The sequence below is a fragment of the Melopsittacus undulatus genome, chromosome 6 (genome assembly GCF_012275295.1).
Source record: "Melopsittacus undulatus isolate bMelUnd1 chromosome 6, bMelUnd1.mat.Z, whole genome shotgun sequence".
NCBI classification, from domain to species: domain Eukaryota; kingdom Metazoa; phylum Chordata; class Aves; order Psittaciformes; family Psittaculidae; genus Melopsittacus; species Melopsittacus undulatus.
This window is the reverse complement of record NC_047532.1, coordinates 5,101,756-5,119,581: the sequence shown is the minus strand read 5'-3', so window position 1 is coordinate 5,119,581 and position 17,826 is coordinate 5,101,756. Positions and strand designations below refer to the sequence as shown.

The 17,826-nt window shown below is 46.2% G+C and overlaps 1 protein-coding gene across 1 annotated transcript; it reads right to left on the bottom strand.

Annotated features, from left to right (window-relative positions):
* Positions 1 to 6,522: 6,522 nt before the first annotated feature.
* Positions 6,523 to 16,097, bottom strand: NEXMIF (neurite extension and migration factor). Its single transcript, XM_005144854.4, has 3 exons — positions 15,980 to 16,097; positions 7,450 to 11,749; positions 6,523 to 6,712 (listed from the first exon to the last, which is right to left on the bottom strand). Exons 1-3 carry the CDS (start codon positions 16,053 to 16,055, stop codon positions 6,523 to 6,525), a joined length of 4,566 nt encoding a protein of 1,521 aa, XP_005144911.4. The 5' UTR covers positions 16,056 to 16,097.
* Positions 16,098 to 17,826: the final 1,729 nt, after the last annotated feature.

Below are 17,826 nucleotides of genomic sequence, written 5' to 3'. Positions count from 1 at the left end.
GGATTTGCTCAAAAGAAACAATTCCTAATAGTCAATAAACGGCAGTTTTAATTTCTCCTTCATCCATGATCTTAAAATGAGCTTTTAAAGGTTTTTATTTATTCCATAAACAATATAACAAACCTCAGCAAGTTAACAAGATGACGTTTCCACCATACAGAGTCAGTCACAAATATTTAAAACCTTTGCAACAAGAACAACAAAACCCAAAATCTTACAAGAATAATTTACAAGAGGATCTATAAAACAGCAAAGCGCTCACAAATTGTCCAGGTTCCTTTACACGATATCACTACACTCGTTCACAACAGCTCTTTTTGTTGTTTTGGGGGGTCGGGGGGGGTGTTTTTATTACAAAATTCCCAACAAAAGTTGTCATTTTTTTGTCTTTGTATTTTGGTTTTTAAAACCAGAAACTTTTAAGTATACATCCTTTTATTAACACCCGGAGGTGCAAAAAAAGGGAAACCTCACACATACAAACACTTCACAGCACTTTCCTAAGAAAAATATACACTTACAAAATATTTTACAAATTGGCACACTTAAAAATATACAAGATTTTGTAGGCGTCTTAGAGTGATCCTTAAGAATTATACTTCAATTGACTCTACAGAATATTTATAAAGCTTATTCTAAAAGAAAAAAGGCAAATCATTTCCAAACATGTTAAAATTGCAGTGTAAAATGTGGAACAGAAATGGATATGTTACATTCATAAAAAGGGCCATTTTATAGTTCTTAAATGCTCAAGGGGGGGATAAAAGTTTTCTTTAGCACCATAAAACAGGAGCAACTTCCTAACGAGGTGCCTCTAGTTCTATGGGAGGGAACTCAAGGAGCAGTAAAGTACATTCACATCTCTGGAGGCAGCAGTCGAAACGCCCCGGAATGGAGCAGCTCCTTGGATTTCTACCCTGCTTCCCACTGGGAGTAAGAGACAAAAGGAGTTTAACTGGTACCTTTCTTTTGTGTGTGTGTGTGTGTGGTTTAGTCTACGTTTGAGTCTTCCCTTTGTGCTTTTGCAATGGACGTTTGTCTGTCTAGCGAAGGGTAGTGGCGAATATCAATTTGACTTCTGGTTTCCTTTTGTACCAAGTGTTCAAAGGCTCAGTAAACGTGTCTGGCAACCCAAGCATCCTGCGAGATGGAGGGCATCCTCCTGCTTTAGATCCCAATTCCCTTAGATGGCTGTTACTCCACTGTCATTAGTGTCACTTGTTTACCTGAGAAACAGATTTGAAAGCCTTGCTTCTACCACAGACATTGTACTTTGATTATTTTATATATATTTAATTCCTTTTTTGTGTTTTTTTGCATTATTTCATATGCTGAAGAGATAAAGAGGCACATTCTCAAACAGACGTCAGCGGCTTGAACCATGCAACTTCCACTGGACCCCCTGGGAGCTGCACAAAGTCCAACACACCGAGCTGAGAAAGTAAGACCGAGGGCCTGATCCTGCACTGACTGAAGTCCACACACCTGATCCTATGCTCACTTAACACTGATCTCAAGGGAGTTTTTGCTCATGATTTAACAGCAAAGGATGGTGCCATCCAGGAAAGCACTTGGGGAGCAGGAGCCTATGGGACCCACATGAGTGCTTTGCTGGATTGGAACCTTAGGGAACGAAGAACATGGTCCAGCAGGTAAAGGATGAAAATGCTTACAACACCTTTATTTTGGTTCGTGGCTCACTGGAGCCATAGTGCCAAGAAAAACCAATAGCAATGGGTTCACAAAGCGACCAGGCTGAAAACAGCCTCAGCTCTTTCCTTGAACGCAGACCTGGCCTCAGCAGGACAGCGCAGCACCAGCAAGGGACAGCCCTAGTGCTCTGCTCATCTCCTCCTCCTCCCAGAACGCCTAAATCTGGTCCACGGTCATTATTCTCAAGCTGTTGTTCAAGAAATCCCCCCTTTTTATGCTTATAAAAAGAAAAGCAAGATGTAAACCTGGAAAAGAGGTTTGTTTTTTTTCTTTTATAAAAACCTATTACTTGAATCCCCATCATTGATTGTATTTCTATTTACAAAACCTCTGTATGCAAGTACCTCCAGCAATTGATAGTCATTGGGGGTGGGCTGGCTACTGCTAGGTCGCTGTAGGGTTTCTTTCTGCAGGACATCCCCTGCATGGCACAGTCACTGCAGGGAGACCGATGCTCCCATTCCACAGGACTCCTTCAGGAGGTGGAGCAAGAGACACAAGAAGTGCTCCACATTGTTCTCCTCTTGGATGGATTTTATGATGTTCCTTTACAAGTGGCTGGTTTCCCCTTCCTAATTTCACTGCCAATTATGGGTTGCCCTAGCCGCAGTGTGCCAGCACAGTGCAGCTTTAGGAGAGCAGCATCACTGACACTGGTCCTGTCATACAGTGCCCAGTGGGACGCCTCTAGAGTAGGAGTGAGACAAGTAGAAAAGACATTTTAATGGACACTGCAGAATAAAAGTCTTTTGCTTGGATTAGTTATCCCAAACAGGCAGGAGCCCAGGAAGAAGATGCAAGAGGAGGCTCTAAGTGCAATGGGACTGAGCTGAAGAACAAGCTGAGATGGGAACCAACACGGGGACCCCAGAGTGCATGGATGGTGGGCAGGGATGGATGTGACCTATGTCCTGGTCCTCCCACAGCTGGCAACTGTGCCATAATAAACCAAAACCTCACCAATACTGACAAGAAGGGCAAGTGGAGAAAGGTGGAGTGGCAAGGAGTGAGGCAAAGGTGGGGAGCGATGAAAGCCTTGAGGTAGTGACAGGCAAGTGGAGATGCATTTGAGGAAAGCAAACTTGCAGCTCTTCAAGGAGTTGGTCAAGAGGATCCCCCAAGGGAAGTGCCTGCAGGGATGGGGAGCAGAGCAGAGCTGGCAGATCTTTAAGGATGCTTTCCATGGAGCACAAGAGCTCTTGATCCCCAGGTATAAGAAAACAGGAAAGGAAGGCAAGAGGCTGGCATGGCTGAGTGGAGACCCACTGGTCAGAGTAAAGGGCAAGAAGGAAATGCACAGGCAGTAGAAGCAGGGGCAGGTATCCTGGGAAGAGTATAGGAATGTTGCCTGGTTATGTAGGGATGGGGTTGGGAAGGGCAAAGAGCAGCTGGAGCTGGACTTGGCAAGGGATGCACAGAACAATAAAAAGGGTTTCACCAAAGGCAGGTTCTGCCTGACCTACCCAGTGGCCTTCTATGAGGAGTGACTACATGAGTGGAGAAGGGAAGAGCTACGGATGTCGACTATGTAATGATTCTGTGAACCTGATTCTGTGACTTCTATAAGGCTTTTGACATGATCCCCTAAAGCATCCTTCTTCCTAAATGGGAGAGGTGGATCTGATGGATGAACTGTTCAGTGGATGAGGATGGATGATGTCACATCTGGAGGGTAGTGGTCAACAGCTCAATGTCCGGATGGTTATCAGTGACAAGTGGTGTCCCTCAGGGGTCCACACTGGGACCAGCACTGCTTAGTATCTTAATCAGTAACACAGTGGGATTGAGCAAAGTCTCAGCAAATGACACCAAGCTGAGTAGTGTGGTTGAAATGCCTGAGGGACACGATGCCATCCAGAGGGACCTGGACAAGCTTGAGAGATGGGACCATGCAAACCTCATGAGGCTCAACAAGGCCAAGTGCAGGGTCCTGCACTTTGGTTGGAGAAACCCCCACTATCAATACAGGCTGGGGGTGAAGGGATTGAGAGCAGCTCTGTGGAGAAGAACGTTGGGAAGAAATCTTTAATGATGAGGGTGGTGAAATGCTGGCACAGGCTGCCCAGAGAGATGACAGATGCCCCATCCCTGGAAACACTCAAGGCCAAGTTACACAGGGCTCTAAGCAATCTGATCTAGTTCAAGACATCCCTGCTCATGGCAGGGACCATTAAAGGTTCTTTCCAACCCAAACCATTCTATGATTCTATCAAGATCAAAAGGGAGGAGGACGAATGGTCCAAATTTGGAGGCCAGTCAACAGAGATCACGTTTTCAGCCATAGAGAAGGGCCAGTGCCACACCACAAGGAAACCAGGCTCGTGAACATCTTCCCAGTCAGAGATTTTATGGGAGGACAAGGGATGACCACCAAAGACAGAAGGACTGAAGCAGAGAGCAACAAGGCAGCTGGTATTTGTGATTAACAGCGTCCTGAAACACCTAGCTGGGTATTTATGGATTTCCAACACATAATAAAACATCTGATATGTTTTATGCCTTATCTTCATGCCCTATTGAATATCCCTCACAAGCAATAAATATTGCTACCTGTTTCAGTACAGGGTATCTTATTACAATGAGTCCCATATTCATAATATTAAGCATAACGAGCACAGTGCAGGCCAGTTGAAATGTGCTTACAAACAATGGTTCTGGGTCAAAAAGAAGAGCAGTGCCATATCCCAACCCTGGACCTGACCTGTCTCCATGGGAGCTGCAGCCTGAATATGTGAAAGAAGGGAGCTGGCAGCTCCTCATCCTGCAGCATGCAGAGGAATGCTTAAGAAACAGGATACATCAACACCATGGCAGTGGCTGGAGCTTGTAGCACCTGATGACCATAGAAACAGAAAAGACAGATATTGGGGTAGCAGGGGAGAGGATGGTGGCTGCAGGTGAGCCTAACACCCAGGGATGGAGCTGTAGCACAGCTCCTAATTAGACCCTGAGCATCCTCTGGATCATCCTCTGCTGGGATGGGATGCTGCACCCTGCAGAGTACCCGGGGACCGCACTCATCCAGAGCAACTTGCTCCGGACAACACCAGCATTGCATTTTTCATGGCATAAATGAACTCAGAAGATGGTTTTCAGAACTCCTATTTTGTTCAGAGTTCCTTCCTTCATCTGTTAAGCAAAATGCAATGCAATTACCTTGCTGTTCTCTGCGGGATTCAGAGCTGAGCCTAAGCTGTACCTGGAGATCTGCAAATGCTGAAAACATTTTGATTCCAAATCGACACTCTGCAGCTCCACTTCAGCTCTAAGTGTTCACTCTGCTGTTTTGCTAAATTAACTTACAACTATTCTGCTGTTTTGCCTTGCACCTGGGCTGAAAAAAAACTACTTGTAAGGAAACCCAAGTCTAGTCCTGTGCTCACGACCAGGTCAAGAACATGACCTGTCTGCTATTAAGGCTCCTCTCTCTCATCATTTTCTGTTGCATAAACATGTCCAAGCCTCATGTCCTTCTGCTCCCAACAGCTCCCAGTTAGCAGGGCTCTTGCATATCAAGGTTTCGTAAGAAATCAGCAGCAAAATGCACAGGCTCTCAGTTGCACAAGGAAAAGAGATATTTGTTGGGTTTGTTATTGTGGTGGAGGATGAAGGTGTGGTGAGTAGGGTTACAAATAAGGCCTTTTGAGAATACATTTAGCATTCAATCCTTAATGCTGTCTTGATAAAGTCCAGTCATGTATGATCCGGCCCTGATCGGTGACATCACAAATAGCTCCGTTTGATTTTATGATCCTATGAACTCAATCAAAGAAAAGGGTCCGAGTTGTGTTTAAAACTAATGACTTCGCTGTTGAAAGTTCAAACTATATTGGCATCGCAAGGTTAGACATGTAGGAAACACCAAAGCTATGACAAAGAGAGCGCTCTGGACAGGCTCTGCATCGAAAATGTTCAAGAAACTACTCAAAGGAAAAGTAAATAGCAATAAAGGTACGAAACGTATTAGTTCTGTTTTTATAACTCTTTTAGAATTCATCCCAGGTTCTTATAAAATATATAAAACTGAGATACAAAGAATTAGCAATGTAACTTTGCATTTCAAATGATCTTCAGCTACAGGTTTTGCTTTAAGAAAACAGACACTTGAAAAGCAGCTGTTCTGTAGTCTCTAGATGCAGACACTTGAGTTCCTGGCAAACTTACCGTGTCAGTGGGTTTCTGAACTCCTCCACCATTTCAGCTCTCTCCTATACTGAAACTCAACACTTCACCATGAAGTTGTTCTGCTCATGGTTTCAAAGAGAGGACATTACCATTACCAGCATCGGTTTCAAAGTTCCTTTTTCCTTCCCCCTCCCCCCCCCGTTCTTTTCCTTTTTTTTGTTGGTTTTTTCCTTTTTCTTTTTTTTTTGTATTTTTTTTCCCTTTATGAGCTTTAAACCACAGGGTGAATCCATGAAATGAGGTAAGTAAATTTGGCACACTTTTAGTCATGTCCATAAAACTTTTGGTAAGTTGTAGAAGTGAACAACATCGTTTTCCTCGTGAGTTACAGGTGCTTTCAAAGGGGGGTGGTTAGTACTTAACAACTGGAATGTTTCTAGTAAAACCAAAAGGCATAGCTGCAGAAAACACTCACAACCCAATGTTGATAGAGAAGTAAAAATATATACAATACAGTCACTTGTTCATAGTTTGGCACAATTGTTTTGTTGTTGTGGGTAATAGTGCATAAACTACTGTACAACAGTATGACTTTTAAAACAGTCTTTTCACAGAGAATTACCAGATTAGGTTTTGCTTTCAAAGAATAAAATTCCCACAATTTCAAACTCTTCATTTCAGCACTTACATTTCAACGTACCACAAGGCAGATTTCAGAAAGGAACTGATGGGAAACCAAAAAGTAAACCCAACCCAAAAAGAAACCAAAAGGAAACAAACATCGACCGTCTTTCTAGAAAAGGGAGTCTCTTCTTCAAATACAGGAAAACCCAAAAGTGTTGTTTCTGCTTTAAGAAGAATGGAGTCTGATTCCCTGCAGGAAAAAAATCAAACATTTGATGCCATCTCAAGTTAGCTCGTCTGGAGTCACCACCACGACGGAGCGAACGCGCTAAAGGCGGGCGGGTGGAGAAGATGCAGCTTTAGATGATGCAGGTTAGGAGATAAAACAGCAGAGGGGGCCAGAAAGCACTCAAAAATTGCCACGTGAAGCTCAATTAGGAGCGAGTTCTCATTTGCAAAGGAAAAGAGCCTTTTAAGTTTCGAGATCTTGGCTTTTGGATGCATAACCTCTCTTATTTTTATTTATTTTTTTGTGGTTTGTTTTTAATATTTTTTCTTATAAAATGTTTCAAAAAAAAAAAGAAAAAAAGTCTTTCCAAAAATCATTAAAAACAGCGTGAAATCATGGTTTGTTTCGTTCTCCCCCCAATAAATAAGGAATTAAAAACCGAAGAAGCCAAACAGCAGGAAAGAGTAGCCTTGTTAGTTTTGTTTTCACCCCCAGCCAAGCCAGAAAATTGGTCATTCTTTAGGTAGCTTGCAAGTAAGAAGTATTTTCATGCATTTCAAAAGGAAAAACCAAACCAACCCAACCAAAAGAAAGCCCCAAACCAACCCCAAAACCAAAACGATAAAAAAGGGGAATGTCTTTTTGTGTGTTTTGTTTTTTCATGCAACGTTTGCTTTCAAGGAAGGAAAAACTGAGGAGCAGCCTAGCAGGTGGGAAGGAGGTTAAGGGGCATTCCAGCCAGTTTGGTGCAGCATTACCTCAGTTTCTCAAAAGCAGCTGTCACGGGTGGGTCCTTGTGGGGCTGTTCGCGGTCCATTCGCTTGATTTTACAGTTCTCATCCCGCAGCGATTTCGAACTGGATTTGTGACGATAGAGTTTTTTATGGGTAGGTCCATTATTGCCTAAAGTGCTCAGGTTACTATAGTTCTTATCAAAAAAGGGAGTGGGAATGTCCGTGGTGAACCCGGTTGAGCAGTTGGGACGACCGGGATCGCAGGTTGCTGCTTTGCCGTTTTTGCTTGAGCCCTTGTTGTTCGACTTGTGGTTCTTGGCTGCGGGTGGCGAGCCACCATTCGCCTTCTTCTTTGACTCTTGGGGTGTCCCTGCCAAGATCTTTAGAGTTTTCAGTTTCAGGCTGTTGGATTCCGGTGACCGGAATATGTCTGGAACACTGTTGTGGCTAACAGGCCCCCACAAGGGCTCGATGGAGGCCATCATAAACCTCTGGACATCCGCCATTCCCGACGCGATGTTGGACAGGATGTTGGAAGGTTCCTCAAACTCCCGCTGATCGTCGTCCAGGAGGCTGGTGGCATTGCCCAAGCTGGCTTCCGACCAGCCCGTGCTCCCCTCTTTTCCCAGTGCCCACTCTCCGGAGAGCCCATTGTGCTTGCCCAGTTTCATCCCAGCTGGGCTGCAGTGCTGAGAGCTCTCGGCAAGGCCCTTGGTGGCAGTGGCCATGTTGCTCAGCTGGTTGACCACCCTGCTGCCAACAGCTGGAGCCTTCTCACCATTGACTCCCACTGCATTCTTCCCTTTCCTGGTGGATTTGGGAGCTTGCCTGGAGTTTTTCCCTGGCGGTTTATCGGTTCCTTTGTTGGTTTTGGGTGATTTTTTCCGGGTGGCTTTCGGGGAAGAGCTTTGGTTTGTACCCACATTCTTGCTGGATGAACTTTTCCTCTTCGATTTTGACACTTTGCTATTGGTGCTAATTTGACCAGATGGCTCATTAAATGTTGACAAGCATGGACTCTTTTCGAGGAGGCTGACAGAATCTTCATCGTTGAACATATGGAACTGGAACTGGTGATTATTTAAAGCAAACCCATTATCTGCCTGATCCTCGCTCTGCAGGACCCCACAGTTCCACTTGACCTTCTCGGAGCTGTTGAGGGCAGCCTGGGGGTTCTCTTGAAAGCCCTTTAGGGTGCCCAGAGGCTTGGTGTCGGAGCCAGCTATCTGTGGGGACAGGTTGGGGGTGTCCGGAGGGGACATCTCCGAAAGCGATGACTGGCGGAACCTATCAGGCGTGAAGTTGGAGATGTCTAAAAGGTCCGTGGACTCCTTCAACGGGCTGATTTCATCTATGCTTTGCTGGATCACTAGCTTGGGACTGCAGTGGGCCAAGAAATCATCGTTAATATCATCCTCGCCGTCCTTTTCGCAAGACTTTAAACTTAAAGAACTGTAATTGCTAGAACTAACTGACAATGAACCCACTGAATCAAAACTAATGAGCCTGCCATCATCTGTACTTAGTGTACCTCGCTGGAAATGAAAGCGCCCCTCTCCATTATTAAAATGACATGACTGATAGGAATCATCAGACTGCACTTGTTGGTTATCCGGCATGTAATTTTTTTGGTAAAGCAATTTGCCGTTGTTCAGAGTGACTTGAGTGTATCCAGAGGCAGGGAGGCCATCGGCACCCGTGGCACTGCTGCTGCTGCCAAACTCGCTCGGCAGCCCGGCCGCCTCCTGCATGTCTCCGGAGAAGTCCTGGTGGTTGCTGCCAGCAGCTTTGCTGCCTGGCCACATGCTACCGAAGCTGCTCTGCTCCATCTCCAAGTGGCCAGGAGACTGCTGCAGCTCCGACTCGGAGGGCGGGGAGAGCACACAGCTCTGTGCTGGCTGCAGAGCTGGGAAGGGCTTTTCCGCTGGGACGATGCTGGGGAGCGAGTGCTGCTGCTGCTGCTGCTGCTCGGAGGGATGCTGGGTGAAGTATGAGATACCGGTGTTGCTCGACAAATCAGAAGCATCTAACAACGTCTGCAGATACCCTCCGGGGATCAGGGGTACATTGGTGGTGATATTAGCAGATGGCAGAGGCTTGTCTGAAGAGGAGGTGGATGGTAGGAAAGGAGAATTTTTAGCAACCTTATCCTCGTGGCACTCCGGGAGATGGGAGCTGTCTGAAGCACAGGGTATGTTGTCGTCCTTCAGACGCGCTGCAGAGTCCTGGTTTTCCAGCGCTGGGGAACCCTCCGCCGTGCTGGTAGCAGCTTTGATCTTCTTGCACTTCAACCTGGCTTCACTTTTGAATTTGATCCTGCGGAGCACTTTCCTCTCCGTCCCCTTGTGCTCCCGTTCCTGGGATTTGCATTTCACGGCAGTGATGCCCGGGATGTCATGAACGTGCAATCCATTGGCACAGCTGGGGGTAGCGATGGCCAACGTTGGCAGCCCTTTCAGGCCCGCATCCTCTTTACTGCTGCAAGGCTGCTTGTGATCAGAGGAGCAAGAGCCCAGCTTGTTCACTGACTGCTCGATGGCTTTAATTCTTTGAATCCGGTGCCTGTTTGCTAGCTTGCATTTTCGCTTCCGTGGGTGAGGGAGGAATGAAGCATCTGAGCCGTTAAGATAGAAATTCTGCTTGTGGTAGAGAGACGATCTGAGCAAATCCAGCCGGCTCTGCTGCCTCTCTTGCCAGAAGCCCTTCAGTGGGGCCAGCTTCTTGTATTTGCTGAGCAGCTCCTCGTTTAGGGTAACAGTTGTCTCATTGGCATCCACTTTGCTGAGCTTCACCAGCATATGCTTCTCCCCTTTAAACCTGTTAATGATGATGTACTTGATGATAACGGGGGGCTCCTTGCGAGAGACTTTTCGCCGCTTCTTGGGGCACCACTCATCATCATCTTCTTCCTTGGGCCCATCTGGGAGCCACTCCTTCTTATCCAGGATCTTCTCATTCTCGATGGAGTCCACATCGTACAGATAGTCGTCGCTGTATCGCACTTTCCTCTTAGCCCGCAACCCATAGTTCTGCTGAATGAAGGAGCCAGAGTGGTCCCGGGACAGGTACCGGCTGCAGTCCTTGATATCCCGCAGCACGTCGTAGGAGGACTCTGTGCAAGTACTGTCATCACTGAACTCCCCGGAGTCTTCCGTGGAATTCACCGAGTCCAAGAAGTGGCTCCTCTTGGAGCCCACGTACTGCACCATCTCCGTGCTGTTGCAAGATTTATTTAAGGCAGCTTTCTCCTCCTCCTCGCCGTCCTCTTCCTCACCATCCTCCTCCTCCTCCCCCCAGATGATGCCTTCTTCAGATTTGAATTGAGAAGGGTCGGTGGCACCGCTGGGCCCCCTTTTCAGGGTGCTCCTGCTGTCCCTTTTGGTGCAGTTCCCAAACACGCTGGGGAAGAAGTTGAACTGGGCGTCCTCCTGTAGGGTGGTGGTCTTCTCCCGCACATTGTCCTGGAAAGATTCATATCTAATCTTTAGGGAGCAGACATCGCTTCCCAAGGTGGAATCATCGTCATCGAACATGTAATTGTCCACGTCTTCCTCAGAAAACAGATTTACAGAAAGCTCATTTTTGGAGCAGAGGTCAAGCAGCTCAATTTTACTTTCACTAATGAAAGATTCAAAATAGCCCCATTCCTGGTTGGGATTTGTTAGTAAAGGTTCCTCACCATTGCATTTGTCTAATAGTAATCCCTCGTAATAATTTTTCTGAGTGGGGTCCTCTGAATCACTGTCAGATTTTTCTGCATCTCTTTTGTCCGCTGCCCTCGATTTATGCATAGGGAAGCTTAAAAGCTGGTCTGAAAGCAGTTGATCCCCGTATCTCATGGTTTCTCCTGTGCTCATGCAGTGAATCCCTATATCAGAGACGGAACAGGTGTCATAATCCCTATTTATATCCCCCACTTTCAAGCTTATTCCCGGCTCTGCATCAATGCCGTCCTTTGATTCAATAAAGCAGCCCAGACAGGTCCGGCTCGGCTGCATCAAGCAGTCACCCGTCAACGCTGACATGCCTCCAGGCTCCATCATGGTGAAAGGAGCCTTCTCGCAGTCACCCGGCAGTGACCAGGAGCTCATGCCCTTCGTCACGCAGGACGTGAGGGAGATGGCGTGGGCAGAGGAGTCATCCGAGGCGTGCTCGGGTACATCCGTGAGCCGCAGCGGCGATGGGGGGCTCAGCAAGCAGGGCTTCTTGGACGTCAGGGGAGGCAGCGCCCGGTGGCACACGTGGTTTTCCTTCAAGGCTGAGAACGTGACCGTGGCGTCGGCAGCGGTGCAAGGCCTCTCATCACCATCCAGGGCGTGTGGCTCTGGAAGGGTAAGGACAAGGGAGGGAGGAAACAAAAAGAGGATTTAATAACCTCGCAGCTCTGCTGGGGCTTAACGCCCTGCTCCCTTTCTCCCTAGGGTTTGGTGGTGATCAATGGGAGCATGATCAGGTCGAAGGAGGTGATCCTGCCCTTCTACTGTGCTCTCCTTACATAGCCCACTTGGAGCACTGTGTGCAGTTCTGGTGTCTCCAACATAAGAAGGATATGGAGCTGTTGGAGCAAGGCCAGATGAGGATGAGCAGGGGCTGGAGCACTTCCCATACAGAATCAGGCTGAGCAAACTGGGGCTGTTCGGCCTGGAGAAGTTGTGTGGAGACCTCTGAGCAGCTTCCAGTATCTGAAGGGGGCTACAGGGATGCTGGAGAGGGACTCTTTATCAGGGTCTGTAGTGATAGGACAAAGGGTGATGGGTTTAAACTGAAAGAGGGGAGATTAGATAGATATAGATTAGATATAGATTAGAGTAGATATAAGGAAGAAATTCTTTACTATGAGGGTGTTCTCTTCTAGTCTTTACTGGCACAGGGTGTCCAGAGCAGCTGTGGCTGCCCCATCCCTGGCAGTGCTCAAGGCCAGGCTGGATGGGGCTTGAAGCAACCTGCTCTAGTGGAAGGTGTCCCTGCCCATAGCAGGTGCTTGGAACTGGATGAGCTTTAATGCCCCTCCCAACCCATTCTAGGATGCTATGACATTTCCCATGCTATGACTTCTCCCAACCGCTCCTTTGGGAAGTGCACACACCCTTCCCACAAGATCCCTTCTGGATGTAATTAACACGGTGATGTGCAAGGAAGGGAGAGGTAAACACTCCCCCCCTGCAGCCAGCTGGAAGAGGTACAAGAGTATGTTTAACAAACCGAACCCATCCGTTCTTTCCTCCTCATATACATACCGTTACCTGGATACTGCCTTTCCAATCTGACAAGGTTATTAAAAACCAAAACAAGCCTAATAAAAATGTTCCCATTAACATGGAAAAAAATTAAGGGAAAAATAAGATTCTTAAAGAAACAAAGCATCCCCCCTGTGGTGTCTGCAGCTGAAACGTACCTGAGCTGCTCGAGAGGCAGAAAATTATGGCTATTTTTAAGAAGCTTTAAAAGTCTTTTTGTCACTGTCCACACCAAGGGGAAGTAGAAAGTACCACAGAGTTTAAAGCAATTGTTGTTAGAGTTATTGTGGTTTTTGCCATCCTTCCCATCTCTCTAAAAATGCCTTTTTAACAATGTAAGGATAGGTTTTTTCAACCTAAGGATTTTGTATTTTTACCTCGTCGCACTCCTTTATGGCAGAATAAAGTCACAGATATACTTTTATGTGACTTCTGCTTCAATGGATAAGACGACCCTTGAAATTTAAATAGGGTGTCTTTTCATCCAAAAACATGCTCTGATATCTCTGTATTAAATATATATATATATATATATAAATATGTATAGATATACATACACCCGAATGTGTGCATTCATACCAGCCAGAAAGCTATGCTGACTTGGAGCTGAGCCTGAAGCTTCTGTAGTGGCTCATGCAGTGGCTTTATGGTGGCTCCACTTAAGGTTGGGGGGGCAAAAGCAGAAGCAACACAGGCTTTTCAAGAAGTGACAAGCCCTTTAAAAGGCAGCTGGAGCACCAGGCTGTCATAAGGAATGGGGTATCCAAAGGGATTTGGTACCTGCATGATTGCTTTTATTCAAAACTGATAGAAAAGCAAGCCTCTTACTGCATCCCTGGAGGTGTTCAAGGCCAGGTTGGACACAGGGGCTTGGAGTAAGCTGCTCCAGTGGAAGGTGTCCCTGCCCATGGCAGGGGTTGGAACTGGATGAGCATTGGGGTCCCTTCCAACCCAAACCAGTCTCGAAACTATATTTGATTAAAGCACTTTTTAAGCCCTCTCTAACTGAATTTCATTGACAAAGTATCAGTTTCTAGAAATCACCCATCTTTACTGAAGAGGTAAACACTGACTTTACTGCCCATTACATTAGACAAAGGGACCACAGCTAGAAAAGGACGGGAAACACCAGCACTATGAAATACCCACTGTGCTGGTCAGGGCTCCAACCCGCAAGTGAGCAACATGAAAAGGAGCAGGATGTGATGGAGAGCTGCCTGCCTGTGCCAAGCATAAAACTTAGAGGAGGTCAAAATCCCCCTAATCTCATCCCAAACCCTTCCAGCAGTTTTGTGCTACAGGAGCCTTAGGGACAGAGCCATTTGGTTAAGTCTTAAGCCAGTAAAGCAAGCTGCAGTCAGAGCCATGCAGCACTCTGCGGACTTCAAGCAACTTTCCAGCCACTATACAAATCAAACCAGAAGTGCAGTGCAGTGCATGTCTTCAACATGAGTGGCTTGGAAAAGACCAGACTGACTTGCTTGAAATCTGTGCTGTTTCCCTTAAAAGAAAAGGGTTAAAAAATGACATAAATAAAAGAGCTGATTTCTGAGTCCCTCCCACCAGTTTTTAGATCAGAAATGCAGAGGTGGTGTCTTCTTCCTTAAGCACCAAAACAAATTAACCAGTGCAGTTCCACTTCAGAAGTAAAATAAAATAAGAATCAGCTTGGAGCTGACAGGAAGCATGGAAAATCTGAGGATAAAAGAAGAATGTCTGTGAATGCTGCAAGACTCAAAGAAGGGGGAGGCAGAAAGCTGGAATTCAACCTCAAATGCTGCATTCAGTGTGCAGAGATGCTATTATATAAAATAAACTGTCTCTGGGTGTTTCGTTAGGTTTATACTTGTGTAAGTGAACTTAACTCCTGTTAAATGCCAAAACTTGGTTTCTTTAGGGCTTGTATCATGCTAGGATCAGGTGCATGTTCAGGTGATGCTCTGAAGTGAACAATACTCCAAAGGACTACAGTTAAAATGCTGGAGAAACAAAACCACCTTTCCCAGTTTAACTCAACAGCACATGGGCAGCCTGAGTGGAAAAATACTGAGCCATCTGCTGCCAGCCAGCTCTGAAGAGAGACCAGCCTCATGGCTGGGGTGAGAGGAGGCAAACAGCATCAGCCTCATCCCCAGGGCCATCAACAGGGAGGTGGTGGCATCAGTGCTACTTGCTGGCTCACTGCTTTGGATTCAGGGGCAACTCCTACACAACCATGTTTAAACTGGAAGATTACACTGCCAGAAGGGAGACTGAGATGAGCTCTTAGGCAGAAGCTCTTCCCTGTGAGGGTGCTGAGGCGCTGGCACAGGGTGCTCAGAGAAGCTGTGGCTGCCCCATCCCTGGCAGTGCTCAAGGCCAGGTTGGACACAGGGGCTTGGAGCAGCTGCTCCAGTGGAAGGGGTCCCTGCCCATGGCAGGGGGTTGGAACTGGATGATCTTAAGGTCCTTTCCCACCCTAACTATTCTATGATTCTATGTCAGAGAACCAAGTTCTTGATATCTAGTAAGGTCAAACCTTTATATATAAATAAACCTCTCTCTCTCAAGATTTACAGGCCAATAGAAAATGCAAAAAGTCATGAAATTAGAAATAAAAACATGGTGAAGAACGGGAATGTCAAGCTCTGCCTCAGTGCTGGACTGCCCCTGCATTTCTGTGGCTAGTGACTAGTCCAAATGACTTGAGAAACGCTCAGAGGCATATTTATTCCAATCAGGTTTTCAGGCAGCAGAGCACTGTTACTCCCAATTAGTTATTGCTTTCGAAAGCAAATATGGAATCAATTAAATAGATACAGCAATGTTAGGTACTTTGGGCTCGCTGCTGGAAGAGTCACAACTGCAGCCTTCCCTTTCCATGGGTGCTTAATCGGGGTCTGTTTCTTCTACCCCATCTAATTTTAAACCAGTTTGTAGGGACAAAGCATCCTTCAGCCAAGTTTTGCCGAGATTAGCTAGTGTCTTCAGAAGCAATTGTGAAGAGAGGAAAGAATTCCCAACAGGCAGAGGGCTGCATAGTCTTGTATGACTTTTTTTCCCCTAAGACAAACTAAAATCTGTAATTCAAACTGCGTGTGCACATGAATATTTCCCACCATGCATATGTATGGGCAAAAGCAGTACTTGTTAAGACCTAAAAAGGTGGGGATTCATAGCTGCAGTGACATCTGTGCAGAAAATACCCATCTACTGAACTGCTCCACACTGCAGAGATACCTGCCCACTGCTAAAATTACATACATGGCAGGAATTAGGGAAATAAGTTGGCTGCAAGTTGTCACTGCTCCCTCATGGACTGTAATTAAGTTCCTTACCATTTTCTTTCACCCCATTAATCAGGATAGTTTCTTGGTCTTCTGAGGCACAATCCTGCTCTTGTTGGTCATCCATCAATTTAACCTCGTTCTGTTCACTCCATGCCCCGCTGCATCTGGCCAACCTGCACATTGCCACAAACATAAGGGCAGTCAGGACAAGTCCCAGAATTGAGCTCAAGGAAGCGTGAATAAAAAATAACAACAATAAACCCCCCCACAGACTCCCATGCTGCCCTTGCCCTGCTTAAGAAGACAAACACTATTTATTTAGGCTGTTGTGTTCTCACTTTTCCACTCCAAAAGCCAAGTCCGATGTATTCTGGTGAGGTTAAAATGTTATACATCACCATTTCCTTCCCCAAAGTCCTTCTTTAGAAGGTGGAGTGGTACTCTGCTCCTCTGCAGTACCCTTTGCATCGCTCCAAACTGCTTTGCAAAGGCAAAGGTGAGTGTTGCTATCTCCAGATGGGTGAGCAGAGACATGAAGAGGAGAGGACTCACCCTAGCTCAGGCAATAGTAACTCTGCATTGGAGTTGCAAGAGAAATGCAAATATCCCAAGTGCCAGCTGCTTTCCCTAGCTTCCTGTTACTGGTACACTCTTCCCAGCACTGGCAGGTATGAAAACACCCCATTAAGGGAGGTTTTTGGGGGAAAGAAAAAGCATTTCTTGTCTCATTGTTCACTCAAAACACTGCAGCACAAGAGCGGCTTCCTTGGAAGCCCCATTCCCCTGACACCTACCACTGCCCACACCGTCCCCATTAGGTGAAGTTTCACCACCACCAGTTGAGGCTGCCTGGACTTTATGATCCTTCCCCAAAGCAACAAAGCCAAGATCAGAATCAAGCCCAGATTTTCTCTCTTCCTCCATTGAAGAACCCCCCTCACTAAGCGGATCACCTCCCTAAGGACAGGGAGGCCGTGCTATGGCTGAGTCCACATGCGGGTGGCAGAGGATAACCCTCATCAGTGCTCCTGATGAATTTCACCTCTTTGACTGTAAATTCAAGTCAGAAACTACTCTTTTCCCTTCTGGCAACCTGAACTTAACTCACAGAAGAGGTTCTAGATTGAAGCATTTGTTTTAGGGGTTTTTGTGTGTGTGTTTTTATTGTTAATCAACATTTGTCACTGTCTGATCTTCCCACAGCATTCACTGCCCTGGGTGCAGCAGCCAAACTTCATTCATATTCAGATTTGCAGTGGAGTCCTCTTAATTAACGTGAAATCTTTACAACCGTCTTAGTAAGTGAAACCTTCACTGAACTTAAAGATGTTGTGACACCGAGAGTAAGATAAGAATAACAAGCATCAGTAACTCAATTCCTCTGCATATTTAGAGGAATATTTAACTAACCCAGAGAGCTTTATTTGATGCAAATCCGCATTTCAAAGCTCTCGGCATGCCGGTTGATTCACTGCAGTAAGACCCTCACCCTCCCCACCACCCTGGGCTCCCACAGCCACCAAGAGAAGCTCCAGATGAAGCATCACTGATGGGTAACAGGAGTGACTTCAAATGCTAAAGCACAGACCAGGCATCATTGGGAGTTCATCTCCATGCAACCTGAAGAAGATTAACTTCTAAGTGCAAAAGCTGCTCTGCGTTTTCCAGTGAGCCTACAACTTCATGCCTCCTTGATAACATCTTCTGCCTATTAAACATATCTTAATTAATATATAAATATTAATAAATGAAGGTTTTAAAATGTATATTAATGAAAATATTAATAGAATATCTTAAGCCTCAGGAGAAGCAGAGGCTTTGCAGGAAACCAGAGAACTACCAATGGCCCCACATGTGGTCCAGTATGACCTCTGGGGAGGGGGCTGTTTGATGCT

Coding starts and splice junctions, on each gene's coding strand:
- NEXMIF (XM_005144854.4), bottom strand. CDS start 16,055: ATGGATGACCAACAAGAGCAGGATTGTGCCTCAGAAGACCAAGAAACT. Junction 11,750..15,979: donor TAATGGGGTGAAAGAAAATG/GTAAGGAACTTA, acceptor TTACCCTTCCAG/AGCCACACGCCCTGGATGGT. Junction 6,713..7,449: donor GCTGCTTTTGAGAAACTGAG/GTAATGCTGCAC, acceptor TTTTTCCTGCAG/GGAATCAGACTCCATTCTTC.